General features: G+C 45.6%; 1 protein-coding gene across 2 annotated transcripts in view; it reads left to right on the top strand.

The window, feature by feature from the left end:
* The first annotated feature begins 757 nt into the window (after positions 1-757).
* The window catches only part of akt3a (v-akt murine thymoma viral oncogene homolog 3a), a 136,214-nt gene continuing 116,971 nt past the window's right edge, over positions 758-20,000 (top strand). Inside the window, exons 1-3 of one of the 2 annotated variants that reach the window (XM_042066599.1) lie at positions 758-773; positions 4,815-5,172; positions 18,547-19,180. In XM_042066599.1, the coding sequence (XP_041922533.1) occupies positions 19,135-19,180 (46 nt within the window). In that variant the 5' untranslated portion in view covers positions 758-773; positions 4,815-5,172; positions 18,547-19,134. Of the gene's footprint in view, positions 774-4,814; positions 5,173-18,546; positions 19,181-20,000 lie in introns of those variants that run through there. The other variant, XM_042066602.1, reaches the window with a different exon arrangement.

Here is a 20,000-nt window from a genome sequence, read left to right as displayed (position 1 = left end):
AGGGATCAAATGCCCAAAAGGACTTCTCCTTTTTCAGTCTGCGACACTCGTCACCCTGACCACCACAGGCTAGCCACACGGCAGCTGCTGAGCCCATAGGCTTTTGTCCTCCGCACATTCTGTAGTCTACACGGGAATCACCTGTCCATAGGCTCAGATAATATAGCACAATAGCCTTAGTTTATAATATATAGAATACTATGCATATAGTATAGTATAGTATAGTATAGTATAGTATAGTATAGTATAGTATAACATTGTATAAATATAGTATAGTATAGTATACTATAGTACAGTATAGTATTATATAGTATAGTATAGTATAGTATGGAATAGCATAGTATAGTATAGAATTGTATAGTGTAGTGCAGTATAGTATTGCACAGTATGGTATAGTACAGCACATTATAGTACAGTTTATAGTATTATATTATATTATAGTATTATATAGACAGGGCGGCATGGATAAGAAGTTTTCTATCAGAGTAATAGCAAGGAATCAAGGCCAGTGAGTTTTATGATAATATAAGACTTGACCTTGGTACCGTGAGAGCCTTGCTCTGCACTGCAAATAATATTACCCATTCACATAAGATTGTTTACAGACCAATAATCTGAAGATTACCCACAGCATCAGAGACTGATAATCTGAGCCTGTCTCTTTTATTCCAGATGGCTGCAGTTCCCTTCTTCGCCACACAGATGGAGGATGGTGCACTTTTCCAAAGTGTAGTAAGAGGACTCTACATACTCATTACATGCAAACACACACAGTAAGTGTTTTTTTGTGGTCAAACAATGAAATACTACTGTATTTATAATAGTGTTATAATCCTGAAGGGATACAGCATTTCTCCATAAAATTGTCACACACTCCAACATAGTGTTACTGCTTGGTCACTGATATGTCTTATGTGTAATACACTTATGTGTATGTATCAACATTGTTAAAACATGTAGGAAATATGCATAGAGGATATAAGAGCAATTGGTAACTATTATTCTTCAGGGACAGTGTGTGTCATTGGGAACTATTATTCTTCAGAGGCAGTGTGTGTCATTGGCTTAATTCTTTTCACAACTGAAATCACTGACTGAAGTGTTGATGTAAAACTAAACATGTGGAAGTGTTGATGCATCACAGACCAACACACAGACGTGCACACACACACATCTGCGCACACACACAGACACACACACACACGTGCACACACACACACACATCGGCGCACACACACACACAGACACACTCACCCGTGCACATACGCAGACACACACACACGTGCACACACATACAGACACACACATATACACACACACATCCGCAGACACACACACACACACACACAGACACACACACATCTGCACACACACACAGACACACTAAACCTTTACCTGTTGATTTATTTGTGTGTATGTAGGGAATATCTACAAACACACACACACACACACACGTATACAGTACACACACACATCTGTGCACACGTGCAGTCGCAGACACACACACATACACACTGAACCTTTACCTGTTGATGTATCTAGTATATGCAGTGCCAGGTCAGTTCCAAAGTGAGATTCTATATCAAAAGTGAGGCAAAGCCTAGCTTCTCTTACGGGAAAATGTGGGTATATATTACACACACACACACAGACACACACATAGACAGTGTATTATCCAAAGTGGGATGAAGCCTTTCTGCAATGTCCCCCTGACCTGATACACAGACTCACACACAAAGCATATTCTTAATAAATACATAGATAGAGGACAAAACACCTAAAATTAGCAAAACATAAACTATACATCGCACAGTGTGGTCAGATGCCATGGGCTCTCTGCTGTGGCCAGATGGTGCAAAAAGGCTACAGAACAGCTGTCATGGCGACAGTGGGAAGTGAACCTGTTCCCCCCAGCGGTTTTAGGAACGTTCTGGAAAAAGTGTGTTTTTTCTTTTTCAATCTGCCCAGAGTCAGCTACTTCGCTTTCTCCCCTTGAACAGGGGACACTTTCTCACCTGGAGCTGTTACAGAGGACAGAAACACAAAACAGTACGGATATGCAAACGGACTAATGGTTTTCTATGGCTTTACATGATATAGCCTACTGTTGCCGCAGATTTTTTTTTCAGCTTCAGAATTCAGATAGCATCGCTCTGCTGTCCTTCATATCCCCTCTCCCTCATCCTCTCAAAAACAAAATGTTGTAGATGTTGGTATTTTAAAGGGACACCAGGCAACGTTTTCGTGTGAATTAATCATCTTCGTAAGTCGGTATATATGGTTAAATGACTCTGTGAAAAATGTGTCCACCATCTTGTTTTTTTAGAAAGATAAAAACAGGATATTCTTTGGTAGAAAACATATTTCTTTAATTTATCCAAATGTTTAACACACAATAACTTGCACATCAGTCTGACTCTCCCACATCAACACACTGGCCCTTTTTAAAAGACCACCTGTGGGTGTGGCCCAATTAACTTAATTAACAATTATTACTTTCACCTGCAGACAGTTAGTCAGCCAACACACAGACAGGAACATGTGCAAAAGTGCATTCAATTAAAAACTGTGTTCTAAAACAGGGAAGATGTAGTCAGCATCTTCACAGACTCATTACGGGGCGAATGAAGGCTCTCGCCCGCCCCTACTGCCTGTAGGAAGAATATCCCGCTTGCAAGTTCGGTGTATCCTACCCGCCGACCTTCCGTCTCACAAAGTCTCGGACATCACGAGAAGCAGGATCAGTTTCCATCCTGCATCCCCAGCACAGAGGCAGGCTAGCGAAACGCTAGCAATTGTTGCAAACGTGTGTATAATGGCAGAGCCGGCGAAGCCAGAGAGGGCTTGCACACGTATCGACACGTACAGACGGTAGGGGGAGCTTTGTAGAGAAAAAGCATCAGGCTTGCCTGGTATCCCTTTAATGCGTTTTTTCCCCCCAACTTTTAGACCAAATTGTCAGACCAAATTAAATAGGCTGATCTCCTCCTCTCTCCATATGCGTCCTCGGCTCATTTTAGTCTATTTATAATCCGTTATTTGGTAGCTAGCTGCCTCAACTTCCTGTAATTGGTCCAAAAGTCCGAACCATCCAAAAAGTGTTAAAATACCGCAAACAAACCGAACCATGGTTCAGTTTGATCCGGACCGAGACCACCTCTTTTGTTCGGTCCAAAGTTGTTTCTTTTGATTCGGATCATGATGCGTGGCACCTTTCTCATCTGCAATTTTGGTTTGGACAATCGAACCAAACTAAAGTCAGAAAGTCTGGAGTCGGACCGTATGAGGTAGGTGTGAAAGCCCCCTAAAGCAGTTGAAGCCCAACAACCAAACAAAAAGCATAACAGGAAAAACAGAAAAACAAGTGGGACTAGTCAGTTCACCTCTGTACCGTTTGTTTACACTGTAGACAATTTCACAACTCATTCATAAACACAATGTCAATGTCATACAAACACAGATGTGTACCGCCATCTACATAAAACATCTATAAATACACATAAAGGAAGAAAATTGTAACCATTGTAGTCTGCTTTGGTGCGCCTAAAGCTCTCTCTCTTTCTCTCTCTCTCTCTCTCTCTCACACACACACACACACACACACACTTTTTATCCCTCTCCAAACATAAAAAAGCCATCAAAACTCAAGGAAGGTTAAGGTATTAAAGGACATTTACGCAAAACATCATAATTATATTTACGAGTGCCATTGTAATTGTAAAAGCAAACAGGTACAAATGGATTCTATTTCCAGACAATCCTCTCCACTCTGCAATTTCTGCAGGGACCGTATGATTAAACATGATTGGCTTATAGTCCAGCAAGGCACTGTCAGAGAGTTCCAGCCCATCTACTGTTACACTTTAATGAACACTATTTGTTTATAGTTATGCTACGGCCATACGCATGAGTTATCCTGTTACCCAAATGTTTCCTTTTCAATGGACAAATGATGCATCATGGGAATGAAAGACAATGTAAGAGTTTTGTTTCTACAAACATAGCTTTGACATGTGTTCAGTGGCCCTTCATTAAATAAAACACTCCCTTCACAGGCATTTGGTGCAGTTTGTCCATACTGCCAAACTGCACATCTGTGGGCTATAAAGATTACTACTGTAGCCTACAGCAAATAATTCCATCGCCAGTATGTTTGCTGACTGTAAAGGTTATATCATTTGTGTCTTTGGATATTATTATAACATCCTGTATAGTGACTCATTTGGAAGGACATGTTGATTTTCGTCAAGGCCAATCACTCTGTCTTTGTCAAGGACAGTGGGAAGCAATTTGTGGATCCTCCATGTGTTCTGGGTCATTGCTAAAATGTACTGTTTTTTTCTTGACCCATGCTATACCATTCCACCACCACGTTCCATGGAAATTGGGCCGGTATAATCCAAACAAACTGCTGACAAACAGTTTGTTACTACAGTAACTAAACTAGATAAATAAATTTAGTTAAAATCAATTCAGCGCAAAAAAGAAAAAACTTCTAGCCATGTCCCTTCGCGGGCTCTATAGAAACATGCCCCATAATCAAATTCAAATGGCATATTACCAGACTCAAATTCACAAAGTGAAAAACACAAAGTGTGGCTAAGCCAGGATAATAGCCTACCTAAGAGCCCCTGGCAAACAAATTAGTTGATAGATCTGTCAAAAGGGATTATGGTTCATCTAATGATAGGCTATTCATGTTGTTCAATCGATCTGAGTGAATGAAAAAAATAAAATGAAATTATATTTCTTAAATGTTTAAGCGTCTTCGACAGGGAGGTCACAGGTCATGAGTAGTTCTGCTGATTTCACAGGTACGGGCTTTGACATCTCCGCTCATCTCTCACGGGACTCTCGCGATAGTTCCCTTGCCAAAGCGACGACGGAGGAGAGTGAGCACGGTAACCCGAAGAGGCAGACGGACGCAAGGACCATCCGAGCTTGGCGTGCGTGCGGTAGACAGCAGAGTGAGAGAGAGAGGGGGGACGCCGTAGCCTACGAGAAGTGACGTGACGTCACTGGCTTTCCTGAAAGTCAACAACAAGCCAAGCGGCAGAGGCTCAACGGCGGTTCTGGGGAAACAGAGGAGCAGCAGCCGCCTTGTTGACCCACAGCCGATTGTCCATTAGGTCCTCTCGACCGCAGGGACAGCTGTAACTGAACATCGAAAAGGTACTCAGCTTTTCGTATTTTACTCCTTATTATAAGATATAATACTGCGCGACTGGGTTCCTCTGGTAGACAGCCTTTCCCCCTCTCTCTGTCGTTGATAAGAAAGACGCTCACTGGCTCGCGGAGGATTCCAAGCGCGGGGGAATCCACCAGTGTCTCCCCATCACTGTTACTCAGCCAGGTATTAAGCACTTCCTCAGATAGGCTACATGCTCTGTTACTGCTACAGCAATACGCTGCCAGGCAATACGGCGGTTAAAAACGGTGGTTCGTTGTACACGGCAGACATAATTTCCTTGCTGGGAATGTGATGGAGATATGGGGAGGGAAGGGGTAGCCGTGGCTTGAGTTACTGCTGCAGCGGCAGCACTTTCAGCGAAGGGAGCGAGGAGGAGGAGGAGGAGGAGCTGGGTTTGGCCTAGCGCGCGTGTTTATCCACACGCTCTGTTTACACTCGCGCGCGCGTTCCACATGATTGAAAACAGAGCAGTGCAAGGAAAATACGGGGGAAAAAAACATCCCAAACGAAAACGTTAATTTAACGGGCACCCTACTGTGAAAGGCCAGCGTTGTTGGTCGTCTTGCAAGTTCATGGTGACGTGCGGGTTTGTCATGACAGCTCGTGAACCTGATAGCCTCGGTGATGATGCAGAGAGCTGCCATCAAAAACAACGTGCAGCAAGTGCAGTTGTTTGTGGGTTTTGCAGAATACCACTTTTGCCTTACCATTGCTTCTATATAGTAGCCTATTACTAACACGGGTAATTTACTTTTTCGTCGATACATCTTGAGCTGCATTCGTAAGAATAAATGATACCTTGGAGATCAAGCCAGTTTGTCAAAGGTGCCTGCGTAGCACGCAAGATTCCCAAACTGCGCCACAAAATACTCCTGGGCACGTCATATACTCAAATTAAGCGGAAAGCATCTTCAACACACGGATGCCACACATGCTGTGTCATGGCATGTCGTCTGTCATCTGTATTCCTAGCAGGGAGGCTAACACGTAGCTTCATGCTTATACAGAATGTGTTTTATACGCGAAGGGCATGCTAACTCATCTATGCGCCTCGTAGCAGGACCAGTGGACAAAGTGAACGGTTTCAGTGGACAATTCAGCTGACATTCATAACACAATGATAAGTCAACAAGTCATTAACTTATAGTTTTACATCAGCCCTTAAATAGTTTTGACAATGTGCATTATGAAGAAGGCTCAGAAACCTGCCCAAATCATGTGTAGCCTAATGATCACAGTAAGAGCTAGAGGATTTTTCAGTGTGTATGGGGGAAAAGGACACTCAGATATGTAATCAATGACGATGTGTGGAAGCATTGCTGTAAATGTTGGATTTCTACCTGACTGGCTCTCCAGCTTTCATAGTACAAGTAATACATGTTTGTAGATTGAGTATGAAGTGCAGAAGCAACTCTGCTTTGCTCCTGACTCCTGTCTTATATGATTTGCTCCTGTGTAATAGACTGATTTAGGGCATGAACAAAAGGCCACGGTAGATATCGGTTGCCCAGTGTAGATGCAAAGCCAATCACCCAGTAACCCCTTTGCTCTTAGCACCAATCCAGTGTCCTTAGGAGTCTGAGACCTGCTGTGCCCCTGCATAGTGTTTCTGCACCGGCAGGGTTGGAATCAAATTCCCTCACCCCCTCCAAGGGAATATGGTTTTTGAGGGGCAGGTGGCGGGTGTTTTCCTTGCCCAGACCAACCTATCATGAAAGCACTTGACTTTAGAGTAGACCCGCTGCTGATAGGCTATGGACTTGAGCCAGAACATGGCTCGATCTGTGTCCTGACTCCACTGCTACTTGGCTGCTGTCTACAGCAGGCATCCACGGATCAGCACATTGCTTTATTTCTCCTCAACTAGAGGTCATTTCAGGACAACAACGTCATGCCCAAACAATAGTAGTGCCTTAAAACCTTTTAAAGCATTGACTGCTTTGGGCAGAAGGCTAAGTAGTCTATAGAACTAATGCCTACCGTGAGGAGATGCTCCTAATTACTCTGTGAGTGATGCTTATGTTATAATGGCATAATGCCACACTGCAGAATGAGCTTGGTGCACGGTGTACAATGGTGCATATTAGGAAGGGGCATACCAATATATTACTTCCATTCATTTTGACCTCAAACCAATTATCCACACAATCTCACATGTTTAACAACAACACATGTTAAACAACACTACAAGTCAGGCATACACACATGGTCCTGTTCAATGGCTTAAAGGTGAAACTGGCTCAGACTGAAGTACATTGGTTGTGTTGTGTGATCTTTCATGCACCCTTTTAAACAGTTGCATTGTCTCATGCAGAAGTCATTCAGCAGTTGGGGACACTGGTGCAACAATGGGCTATCCCTACTGTTTGACCTTTTGGGCTTTGTGTTTTTTTGCAGAAGTGTTAAAAACAACTCCCACCAATGAGCTAACAGCGTAACTGCAACACTTCTCTAATGAACTTGCACTTCTGTTATTTGTGGATCCTGTCTGCCGTTTCCTTAAAACAAACGGAAAGAAAACAAACCAAACTAAAGCGTCTGGAAGCGGTTCTGCCTGCCAGACGTACACATCCGCCAGCGGCCATTCAAAACCTTTCACATCCTCTATTCTGGTTTCAGACTAAACCACCGGCCCTGTTTCGAGAGGTTTCTCTTTCATTGACACTTCCTATTCATGAGTTTAGCGCTCGTCTTGTGAATGCAGAAGTCTTCGCTGGCCTTTTCCTTTCGTTCCCCTGGCGAGATGTGGCCCCTTGAGACTCGGCCGCTGTTGTCACATGCTGTCATCCCCATAACAAAGGGACACTGTGACCAGTGCGTTTCCAGTCTTCCTGGACTGTAAGTAAGAGACCTAGCTGTTCTTTTACAGTCATGTTCAGCAGCCTCTCTGCTGCAGGCCAGTGCCTCTCTCTGATTGGGTGCAGCTGGAGCTGTGTCTTCTGTTCATGTTGCCTGGGCTTCTCTTTCTTTTTCTCTCTTTATCTCTTTCTCTGTCTCTCTCTCTGCCTGTCTTTCTCGCCATCTTTCTCTCTCCCTCTGTCTTTCTTTCTTTCTCTCTCTTTCTCTGTCTCTCTCTCTCTCTCTCTCTCTCTCTCTCTCTGTTTTTCTCTCTCTCTTTCTCTCTTTCTCTCTTCCTTCCTCAGTGTTTTGGAGTACTCTAGAGTGAAGCCTCTCATCTTAACATGGGGATTTGGTGTAATTTCACGAGTGGTTTTATGAACCCAGCTCACATTACAGATGAGATGAGAGGAGAGTCTTCCATTTGTTAGGCTTCTTAAGGCTGGGGGAGATTGAGCGAAGAGGACCCAATAGCCTGTCCACCCAGGGGAGAGACACTTGTGGTCTTACCTGAGGCTGGACAAGATCTCACCAGGTCACTTCCTAGTGACCCTTAAAGGAGACCCTTAAAAGAGCAGAGTACAGTGGGCACTTGACCTTTCGCTGACCTCCTCCTGAGATAACATGCATGACCTTTGACCTTGAAAGACGACTTTAGACAAAAATGTTTTCACACTGAAATGAGTGGATTAATGCAGATGTAGTGAGTATTGTGTCCCTGTCCCTAATGGTTTATATACAGTATACAGTTTACTCTCAGTTATGCAGTTCATCTTTAACCTTTGAGTTCCATATTGAGGTGACGCTGTTCATTTCAGTACTATTAGAAACCTGAACTGTGAGGTCGTAGCTGACTTGATTATACTTTACTTACTTACTTTACTTTACTTTACTTTATTTGGCAGTCGCATTTATCCAAGGCGACATACAAACTGGTTTTGACATCAATAAATGTAGATGGACATTAATGTCACCATAACACACGTCATAATCATCATTAAGATTAATTTAGGAAAAGTTAAATAACCCATAGAAGACATATGATAATTTGCCAAAAGCTTAGTTAAGTACAGCAAGTACAGATTATGCAGCAAGTACAGATAGTATTATGGAACCCAATTATGGAACCCAAATGCAGTGTAATGCGCATTAAGATCTTCCACTCATTTCCACTATTGGACACCGTAATGCTGACAGCCCAGAAAGCACCTTGGTTCGGATCAGAACAAGTTTGGGACAGGACTAAGGGCCAGTTTAGTGGGCTGCCTTTGGAGAATATAGTTTATTGTGATGGGACACGTCTTCCTGGTAGTGGTCGAGAGAAGCTTCTCTTGTAGTGTTTTTGTGAGAACGTTAGGCTCTCAGGGGAGCACGGAGGCCATACAGATTGCCTGGCTGTCTGTGGGTAAAGTTAGAGGCTTGCTCTTTCAGTTTCCACTGACATTTAGTAGCCTGCTAGCGCTGGGAAACTGGCCTGGGGCGTCTCTCCTGTTGCAGTCTCTCAGGGCCGCCAATGACTGCTACAAAATTCACATGAGTTTTTGCTGTTTTTGAGTGTTGTTGAGTGTTGATGCTAATTGTGGTTTCACTTCTAAAAGTTTTTCGTAATACTGCTGTGAATTCAGTTGTGGTCGTGGCTTTGTTTTCTTCTTTCCACTGCATCAGTAGACGTTGGCAGGCAGGCAGGCAGCGTTATTTTTTCCAGCGTCTGATTGTCACTTGCCATCAGCGCAGTGCGTTGCGTCTCGCTTGAGAAAGTGGCCCACATGTTTCCCACATGTGCTCCTTGTCCACTGTTGACCCCGAGGTTACAGAGCATGAACCGCTAGTGGACAGTGGGACCCGGTCGCATGTGCAACGGCATTGTCGTGTCTAGATAGTATACACTACTACGCAGTATATCCGTACCCCTCTTTAAAGACACTGCCAGAGTGCCACGCATGCTGATAGTGCTCATTGGAGCTCGCCTGGCCCTGGCGTCGAGCTGTGAGAAGTGTTAGCTAGCCTAACACACCACCACAAACGTGAATGTGGTGTGTACCTGTGATAGAAGGGTGGCATATCAGGGCCACATCAGGAACATATCAGGGCCACATCAGAGCCAAATCTGCCTCAGGGTTGGTTTCTAAGTACAGTAGGTAAACAGCAAGGCTGTTTGCAGATTCTGTGTGTGTGTGTGTGTGTGTGTGTGTGTGTGTGTGTGTGTGTCTGTGTGTCTGTGTGTCTGTGTGTCTGTGTGTCTCATGTGGAGAATGTAGTGCCATTTGATATGCCCTGCACATCCATGGGGAACTGAAAAGAGGGAAAGAAGCTGGTGGGTATCAGCTTTGGCCTCAGGGCTAAATCAGTGTAGCCTATGCTGGCAGTGAGTGGCTAATCTGTTTGTGTGTGTTTGTGTGTGTTTGTGTGTGTGTGCGTGTGTGCGTTTGTGTGTGTGTGTGTGTGTGTGCGTGTCTGTGTGTATGTCTGTGTGTGTTTGTGTGTGTGTTTGTTTGTGTGTGTGTTTTTTGTTTTTGTGTGTGTGTGTGTGTGTGTGTGTGCGTTTCTGAATGCGTGCAGGTGCATGTGTGGCTATCAGCGTGAATATTGTGTATTTGTTCACTTAGTGGATGTGAGTGTGTATGTATTTCTCTTTCTGTGTGTGTGTGTGTGTGTGTGTGTGTGTGTGTGTGTTTTGTGTGTGACTCTCACATTGGGACATGGCGGCACGCTGTCCTCTGCTTGTGTCGAGACTGATTAATAGAGTAAGGCTGCCGCCACTGTCTGGGCCCACAGCCCCTGCTCCCCCCCCCCCCCCCCCCCCTCTCTCTCTCTCCCCCTCTCTCTCTCTCACACACACACAAACTGTCTCTCTGTCTCTCTCTTGCTCCATCTCTATCTCTGTCTCTCTGTTCCTCCTCTCCCTCTGTTGTCTACTGCTAAAATGAAATGATGATCTGGAGGATGCCCCCCCCCCATTAGTCCACCAGGAAGCGGCGACTCTGTGCAGCCACACCACAGTGTGCTGCTGCAGCTGGTTACTGCGACAACGCGCATTGCAACAGGCTAGGACTGATGCTTTGTCATGGAAACGGAACAGCCAGCTGCCACTCCATTGGTAGAGGCATAGAGAGTGTGTTAGAGAGAGAGTGTGTTAGAGAGAGAGAGAGTTTGTTAGAGAGAGAGTTTGTTAGAGAGAGAGAGTGTTAGAGAGAGAGAGTGTTAGAGAGAGAGTGTTGTGCTAAAGAGAGAGAGAGTTGTGCTAAAGAGAGAGAGTGTATTAAAGAGTTAGACACACTCAGACACTGAGGGGGTGGAAGACAGAGAAAGTGCACAGAAGTTAGGTACAAGGAGAGACACACATTCTCAGTAGTAGCTCATGGATCATAGTAATATGTCTTGCGTAGGTGCTGTGCAGTATATTAACTTGGCATGGCTTTTTTTTTTGCACAAGTGTACAATGTATTCTTGCTGTAAATATGGAAATGCTGCAACTGCAACCCTATTTTCTGGAGAGGATCAGATCAGGGACACGGGAACAGAAACAGAACAAGATAACATCTATTGCAAGAGATAGGGCCTTAATCTGGTACCGCAACCAGGCCAGAAACGGGCTGGATCAGGGTCTAGTCAGAACTGGGCCAGATTAGAACCAGAACAGGGCCAGGTTAGAACCAGAACAGAGCCAGGTTAGAACCAGAACAGGGCCAGGTTAGAACCAGAACAGGGCCAGGTTAGAACCAAAACAGGGCCAGATTAGAACCTGACTGTTTAGACTGCCTGGGGCAAGTGAGGACGATTTGTGTGTGTGTGGGACATGGCACGACACCTTCCTCCTCTACCTCTGTCTACACACACACACACACACACACACACACACACACACACACTGCCTCTGCATTAGGCTTAGTCACTGCAGTCTCTACGGTGTCTGCAGTGTGTGCGTGTGTGTGTGTGTGTGTGTGTGTGTGTGTGTGTGTGTGTGTGTGTGTGGGCAGCCTCTGTTTCACTCTTCTATTAGTCATTTCTAGAGTTGTGGGAGAGTGTGTTTGTTTATTTGTATGTGTCTGTGTGTTGTGCAGTACACTGACCTCATTGGGTTTCTGTGGGTTTCTGAGGCTAAGATTTTGGTGAACATTATAAAATATAAACAATAATATATTAATCGTATGCCATCTAGTTTATGGAAAGTGATTTTGTTTGCTGGGCCTCGTAAAAGTCTGATCTACACTAGGGGAACGCTGCCTATTTTAACCTTGTTGAACTGCATACTGTATTAGAGAATATATGACTACGGCTTCAGCGGGATCGATCATATGTATCATACATGAGCTGATGTATAGAAGCAGGTCAGGCTGATTGTTTTGAGTGGAACTAACTGTAGCAGAATTGGTTTGTGATTGATTTTCTTATTGTCCTGTCCGTCAGTTCGATGTTTGTGTGCGATACGGTAAGGTGTAAAGTTTTGGTCAGTAGGAACTTTGAAATAGGCTGTTTATTAAGCTACAGTATAGGCCTATTCTTGGGAAACAGAATGGATTCCCATTTCCCATTCCAAATACTTGAGGCATTGTGTTGTGTGGTGTTGAGACTGAAGGATTAATGAGCAGCTGTAAGGCATAGCCAGCCTGCGTGGTTATGAATAAAGCTGTTGGCTTGGCTTGACCGTAGAGGGTCGACGTGGTGCATTCCTACTTTATGGCCTTTAATTGGGTGCTGAAAGCCCAGCTGAACCCGTGTCAGTTTTATGGCCCGTCGAATCCGTTTGTAGCGGATCACTCCGCTGAACTTGTGTCAGTTTTATGGCCCGTCGAATCCGTTTGTAGCGGATCACTCCGCTGAACTTGTGTCAGTTTTATGGCCCGTCGAATCCGTTTGTAGCGGATCACTCCGCTGAACTTGTGTCAGTTTTATGGACCGACAGATCTGTTGGCAGCTAGGGCTCAGTGTATTGGCAAGAATCTGGCGGTCTGATACATATCACGATATAAGGGTCACGATTCAATATATTGCAATATATTTTGATACTGTGCGTCAGGCGATATATTTAGATTGTTAAGTCTAATTCTAAAACTGTGATCATAAAGAAGAAGTCATGTGAAAGCCGAAATAAACTTCAGCTTGGTATACTGTGGGAATGTGTTCAGATTCAGCCATTGCTAGTAACGAAAATAAGTGGTTAAGCAGTGTTAAGCAGTTATAGCCTATGGCTATGGCTAAACACAACACCTAGTTTACATGCAAAAGATTTGTGGTGAACCACTATCTACCACGATTCCTTTGCATGTAAACTGTTAATAAAATAAGCGATATTTTGTTTTTGAAAATCGATGCGGTATTGACCCCTTCTGTGATTGGTTCCTTCGTTGAGGTGAAAACGAAGTCCATGGAATCCAGGCTGCCTAGCAGCGTGAATAAAATCGCGTGCGTAAGGCAGCATGGGAAAACCCAGGCTATACTTTTTCATGTGTATACACGCTGGGCTTGTCAACCACAGCCGTATATGGCGAGCCAATGAATCTCTGGCCACTTGTTGTGTGTGAGGTCTCTATGCTACTGAGACCTTGAATTTCCCCTTGGCGATCAATAAACTATCTATCTATCTATCTATCTATCACTTACTAACGTTGTCTACCCATTCTGTTATCAGCTGAGCATCAGACCGACAGTTGCCATTAACTAAGACTAATTCATTAAGCTGTGGTCACGTTCCTGGGGTGACAATGACAGTGCAAACCTTAACAGCTCATCATGCCAGTCTATTAGCTGCGCCATTTTTCTGACCCCATGCTGCGCCCGCACCCAACCTATGCTCTGGATGTTTTCAAATATTCACACACTTCTGTTGGTAGTGGATCACTCAGCTGAACCCGTGTCAGTTTTATGGTGGATCTGGCGGATCTGTTGGTAGTGGATCACTCAGCTGAGCCTCAGGCTTGATCCTCCTCAATGCTTGATCACTCGTTAGCCTGCTGAAAGCTCATCATCATCATCATCATTATCATCACTGGGTTATATAGTAACGATAGGAAGGACTTATTGATTTTATAGATATGATTTACAGTAGCACATGTGAATCATTATGTGCATTGTCCCTGACAGAATTAGTAAAGGTAAAGTAGAACACCACCTGTGCATTGTTGCATGGATCCAGCTCTGAAATGATCTCTTATCAGGAATACGTATGCAAATTGGTTCCAGTGTGTATGGTACGAAAAACGTCTGACAGAGGTTCGGATCTATGGCACACACACACACACACACACACACACACACACACACACACACACACACACACACACACACACACACACACACACACATAGTTTTGCTTTGTTGTATTTTCAGTATGTACATTCACAGAGGTATTTGGTACTTGAATATTCTTTCTTTTTTTGGTTCACCTTTACCTGTATGCAGCACCTGTCCCTATAGTAGGCTGGATGTGTCCACCTTGCTCCAGGTGTCCGTCCTAAAGTGACCTCCAGCCTGTGTGGTGCATGTTTGGGGCAGTACGAGTCATCACCTGTACTAATGGCTGAGATGATGGTGATGGTGATGATACACACGCAGTGCCGACTGTAGCAAACATAAAGAAACACATCACACAGCCTCCGATGACGCACAGCGGGTGCGCTAGAAGCCCAGACCTTCTGCCATAGGCTCTCTGAGCCCGAGAGAACACTGTGTGGAGAAGAGAGGGGTTATTCATGGGAAGGTCTCTGTGGTTGAGACTGTATCTCTCTCTCTCTCTCTCTTTGACTGGAGACACGGTGTTAGTGCTTTTCCCTGAGCGCTGTTTGTTCTTTGGCATTCACACACGTCAAGCTTGGCCTTGGTTCTCATCTCTCTTTCTCTCTCTCTCTTTCTCTTTTTTCTTTTTTTTTCTCTCTTTCTCTCTCTCGCTCTCTCTCTCTCTCGCTTTCACTGAGGCCCTGCTGCTGAATAGAGTTCAGCGTGCTTCTGATCATTTCTCTTGACTTCGTGCGTCTTCAATGTGTCGTTTTAGAAGCCCCCCATAATAGCCCAAGCGGTGAGTCACGCGCTAAACACTCGAGAACTCGCCCTTTTGTGCGCCGCGGCGGCAGCAGCAGGGGAGCTTGGGAGTTTTGACTCCAATGCAATCCAGACTGACTGTGCCTCACTGGGCGATGCTGACCAACGGGAGCGTCTCATTCACAGCGTCTAATTATACAATCCAAAGCTGCCCCATAATATTTGCATTAACCCCCATTAGCGGAGCATCCTGCTCCCGTTAACAGATTAGGGACCTCTCTTACGTTTCTGCGGGCTGCGCAGAGCCTAGCGTATATACCTTAGCAGCACGGGGCCATGGTAACTAGAGATTAAGGTTATTCCTAAATAGCGCGGGGACAGGGAAGAGCTTAAAAGCCTCACCTTGCATTCTGAACTGTCAGGACGTCCTGTCCTGGCCTCTCCTGTCTTGCATTTGCAAGGTCATCTTGGATTGAATTGAGCTTGTGTGCTTGTGGGTGTCTGGTAGCTCTAGTGTTCCGACTCCACAGCGTTCCGTCTGACTGTCTGTAAGATGATTGTGCTGCAAATGCTACCGTTGTTTTTTATTACAGAGAATTCTTTGTGAAACCCAAATGGAGTTGTTTTGCTGATTTTCTTTGGCTATTAACAACCCAATAGAACAGGAATGCAGGACTTTCAGTCCCCCCCCCCTTTGACTGTATGCAGGGTCTGGTATTGCTGTTGCGTCACGCTGACACACGCACGCGAGTGCAATAAAACACGCGACCTGATTGCGAGCCCGCTGAGGCGAGGGCAAGCAGAGCAGCACGTCAGCTGCCCGACGTCAGACGCCCCCCCCCCCCCCCCCCCCCCCAGGCCTCTCGCCTTCTCTGGGCTCTTTTGCATATGTGCATAGATCTGATTCTGATACGGACGCTGTGGTCAGATCTGCTTTCACCACTTGTGCCGTCCTGAATGATTCATTTGGACAAATTAGAGTTTCAGACCATGGCGGCTGTGTACTGGAATGCATTGACCATCTTTTCTCTCTTGACACACACACACACACTCCCATTCCACCCGTAAACAGCATGCACTTAGATTAACTGATACAGACTTCTCACTCAGGTGTAATGGCCTTTCTATGTTGCAAACCTATTTTAAGGTTACCTCTCCTGCACTTGGAGCATGCTGGCCTACTAAAACATTTCATAAGATCTCATTCTCTCAGTTGGCGTGTGTGTGTGTGTGTGTGTGTGTGTGTGTGTCCAAACTCTCATTTTGATCATCATCATCTTAATCAAGCTGCGCTTCTGTGACCGAGTGCACTGTGAGGCGTGTGCAGAGAGAGTAATGTGAATCCTGGTCTGTATGGGAGCCAGATGTGGGCCTGAACCAGGCCAGACCTGGGCCAAAGCTGGGCCAAAACTGTCCTAGGTTCAGTCTCGGTGCCGGACTAGACTAAGACTTACATGGTCACACAGGTGAGGGGCTATTTGCCTACCGTCTTTAACAGGTCAGGCACTGTCACACTGGTGTGCTTAGAATGTTGTGAAATGAGCGTCGAAATGAGCATCGAATGCAACACGAACATTCTAGAATCTTACACTGTTGCTGAACATATTCTTTTATTGGAATGTTCAGACTCCCCCTGCTGAACGGGTAAATCATATGGCACAGCCAGGCTCTGTCCTCTGTGATAACATGGTTGGCAGCCGTTGGCATAACCTTTGCCAGTGGCGCCACATGGCATGCCCCATGTTCTGTTGTGAGATATGGAAGAGGAAGTACACGAGCCCATTAGGGCATCAGTGATGTGTTTGCTTCATCACTCCAAGACTGTTGAACAAATAACGGCTACTTGTGGAAGCAGCATTTTTGAGCTCCGTAATATCGATAGTCATACAGGTCACTGGGTCACAAACCAGGAAGCTGTGAAGATGTGCATGCGGCCATTTTATTTGTTTTTCATTTGAGCTCTCTGGCTTCAGGTGCTTCTGGGTTTGTGTTGTGGAAACTCATGAGCTTACATTGTTCCTTGTTAAGTGGTAAGAGAGACATGGAGAGAGACATGGAGAGAGACATGGAGAGAGACATGGAGAGAGACATGGAGAGAGACATGGAGAGAGACAGAGAGAGAGAAAGAGAGAGAGAAAGAGAGAGAGAGGCTATCGTCCAAAACTCAATCATCCCACATACACTAAATCGTTCCCTTCTCTATTTCACTTGTTCTGGCTTCTTCTCTCTCTCTCTCTTCCTCCCCCTCTCGCTCTCATTCACTCTCACACCCACTCACACCCACAGACAGAGGTAAGCACACACACATGCTGTTATGAATGGGATTGTGCATCTCCCTGGCTCAACTTTACCGGATGGTCATCGGTGGCGGTGGCAGAGATTAGTCTGTAACCTGTATATAGCCAGCCTTACTTACTTGCTACTGATTATCTGCCTACATCACACATTTATAATTCTCTACTCAGAAACCTTTACTGTCCTTGATGTTTATTTTCTGGTGTGTTTGTTGAAAATGTTTGTTGCTTTTCTAAGAGCTGATGATTGCATAATGGTAGTCAGGAAACAACCATTTTTGTCCATCGATTCTTGATCTCTGGTATCGGAGTACAATGCCAGCTGCCTCAGCAGTACCAGAAGTGTACTTTTAATCTCCCAGGAAATATATACTTGAATTTTTATATATATATAATGGGGCATCAGGCTGGTGTTCGTAGGGTATTGGGGCATCAGGCTGGTGTTCATAGGGTATTGGGGTATCAGGCTGGTGTTCGTAGGGTATTGGGGGCTGGTGTTCATAGGGGGCTGGGGCATCAGGCTGGTGTTCGTAGGGCAATGGGGCATCAGGCTGGTGTTCGTAGGGCATTGGGGCATCAGGCTGGTGTTCGTAGGGCATTGGGCATCAGGCTGGTGTTCGTAGGGCAATGGGTGCGACTGGCGGGGTCAGAGCAGTGCAGAGGGTGGCTTGTGGCAGGCAGAGTTGTCCGTCTGTCCCGCGCCTCTAAACAATGAGTGTGTTGTTTGGTGTTGTCTGTGTGTGTGCGTGTGTGAGAATGAGGGTATGGATTAAGGCTGGGCATTATGACCTAAAATAAATGTCAGTGTAATTTCACAGATTTACCTCAGCAATGATAAACTCACACAACCATTTCTCTTGTACAGACATGTTACAAAAGAACATTTGAATAGATGCTTTTGAGACAGTAATCTTCATGACATCCTTATCTGTTTCAAATGCCAGCACTCAAAATTGCAATTCATTATTGGCCACTGGGATAGCGGTTTTGTATGCATTCCTGGCATCATAATTTACAATCTGACGTACTATGTGATAAATAAATCTTTGTCTAGAAGTGTCAGTAAATGAGTCATTTTAGTCCAGCTAGAGTCCTGCCTTAGAGTGAATTATGTCTCAGAGGAGATTGGTTAGGGGTGGTGATGGAAGAGGGGGAGAGAGGAAGAGGGGGAGAGAGGAAGAGAATAAATTCATCCTTTCCTTGTTTTTGTTTTTATCTGTCTTTTCTTTCTCTTCCACTTCCGCCTAGGCTGAGTCACCCTCGGAGAGTGGGAAGGTCTGCTGAAGAAAGAGAGAGAGAGAGAGAGAGAGAGAGAGTGGAAGACAGAGGGGAGGGAGGAGAGCCAACGAGCCGGCGAGAGAGAGAGAGAGGGAGAGAGAGAGAGGGAGAGTGTGTGAGCGTAACGGATTGACGGCCACGAGAGGAAAGAAGACGGCGCGCCGGCCCCTGAGTCCAGCTGAGCCACAACCAACCCAGCGCAAGAGAGAGAGAGAGAGAGAGAGAGAGGGAAAGAGAGAGACGGATAAACAGAGAAAGAGAGAGAGAAGGGGAGAGAGAGAGGCGACAACGACGACGAGAGAGAGAAAGAACGAGAGAGAGGAGGGAGGGGAGCCCAAGCTCTACTCTGCACGCCGACGAGACTGGGAGGTCTGATCCCCCCTCCTCCTCCTCTCCCCCCTCCTCCTCCTCCTCCTCACGTCCTCTCCTCCCTCTCTCCTTCCCCCCCTCCCTCCCTCCCTCCCTCCCTCCGTCGCTCCCTCGCTCTCTCTCTCTGTGTGAGCTGGGGAGTCCGTCTGTAGCGGAGGCATCCAGGCAGCCACAGTGGGGAGAGACACCATGAGCGATGTTACTATCGTCAAAGAAGGCTGGCTGCAGAAGAGAGGTGAGTGCCTCCCGCCCGCTTTACATGGCAGCGTGTGTGTGTGTGTGTGTGTGTGTGTGTGTGTGTGTGTGTGTGTCCAGGGATCTCTTGATTTGGAGTGGGTTGATGACTGCTGTGGTGTGGCTACAGCCTTGATTGTGTCTGTAGGAAATCAGAGATTTTGTGTGAGTGTGTGAGTGTGTGAGGGTGTTTGTGTGTGTGTAGGCGCTTCTGGGAGTCGGTGTGAGTGCCTGTGCATGTGTGTGTGTGTGTGTGTGTGTGTGTGTGGTTGTGTGTGTGTGTCTGTAAACATGTGTGTATAGAAGAGAAAGCAGACATGTTTGGGGGGAAACACATGTGTGTGTGTGTGTGTGTGTGTGTGTGTGTGTGTGTGTACGGGTGTGTGAGAGGAGAAGGAGAGAATGAATGAAAGTGAAAGTGAGCTTCTAGACACTCCCTGAGGTTGTTTGTGTGTATCAGAGAGAGAGAGAGAGAGAGAGAGAGTAGGGAGAGATATAGAGAGAGACAGGGAGAGAGGGATAGAGAGAGATGGAGAGAGTGAGAGAAAGAGGGATGGAGAGAGTAGGGAGGGATAGAGAGAGAGAGACAGAGAGAGAGTGAGGAAGATAAACAGGATAGTAGGGAAGGATGAGTGCACACGTGGCTAAATGCCTATCCAGAGAGAGAGAGAGAGAGAGAGAGAGAGAGAGACTGAGTGAATGAATGAATGGGAGGATGCCATATCTTTTTGTGTACGGTGACTCTTGCGTCAATGTTTGTGTGCGTTTGTGTGTCTGTTCATTTAGAGCATTTAGCTCTTCTCCTGTGTTATGTGTCTGGC

The sequence above is a fragment of the Alosa sapidissima genome, chromosome 16, assembly GCF_018492685.1.
Source record: "Alosa sapidissima isolate fAloSap1 chromosome 16, fAloSap1.pri, whole genome shotgun sequence".
In the NCBI taxonomy this organism is placed as follows: Eukaryota; Metazoa; Chordata; class Actinopteri; order Clupeiformes; family Clupeidae; genus Alosa; species Alosa sapidissima.
This window is presented reverse-complemented; position numbering and strand designations above follow the sequence as displayed.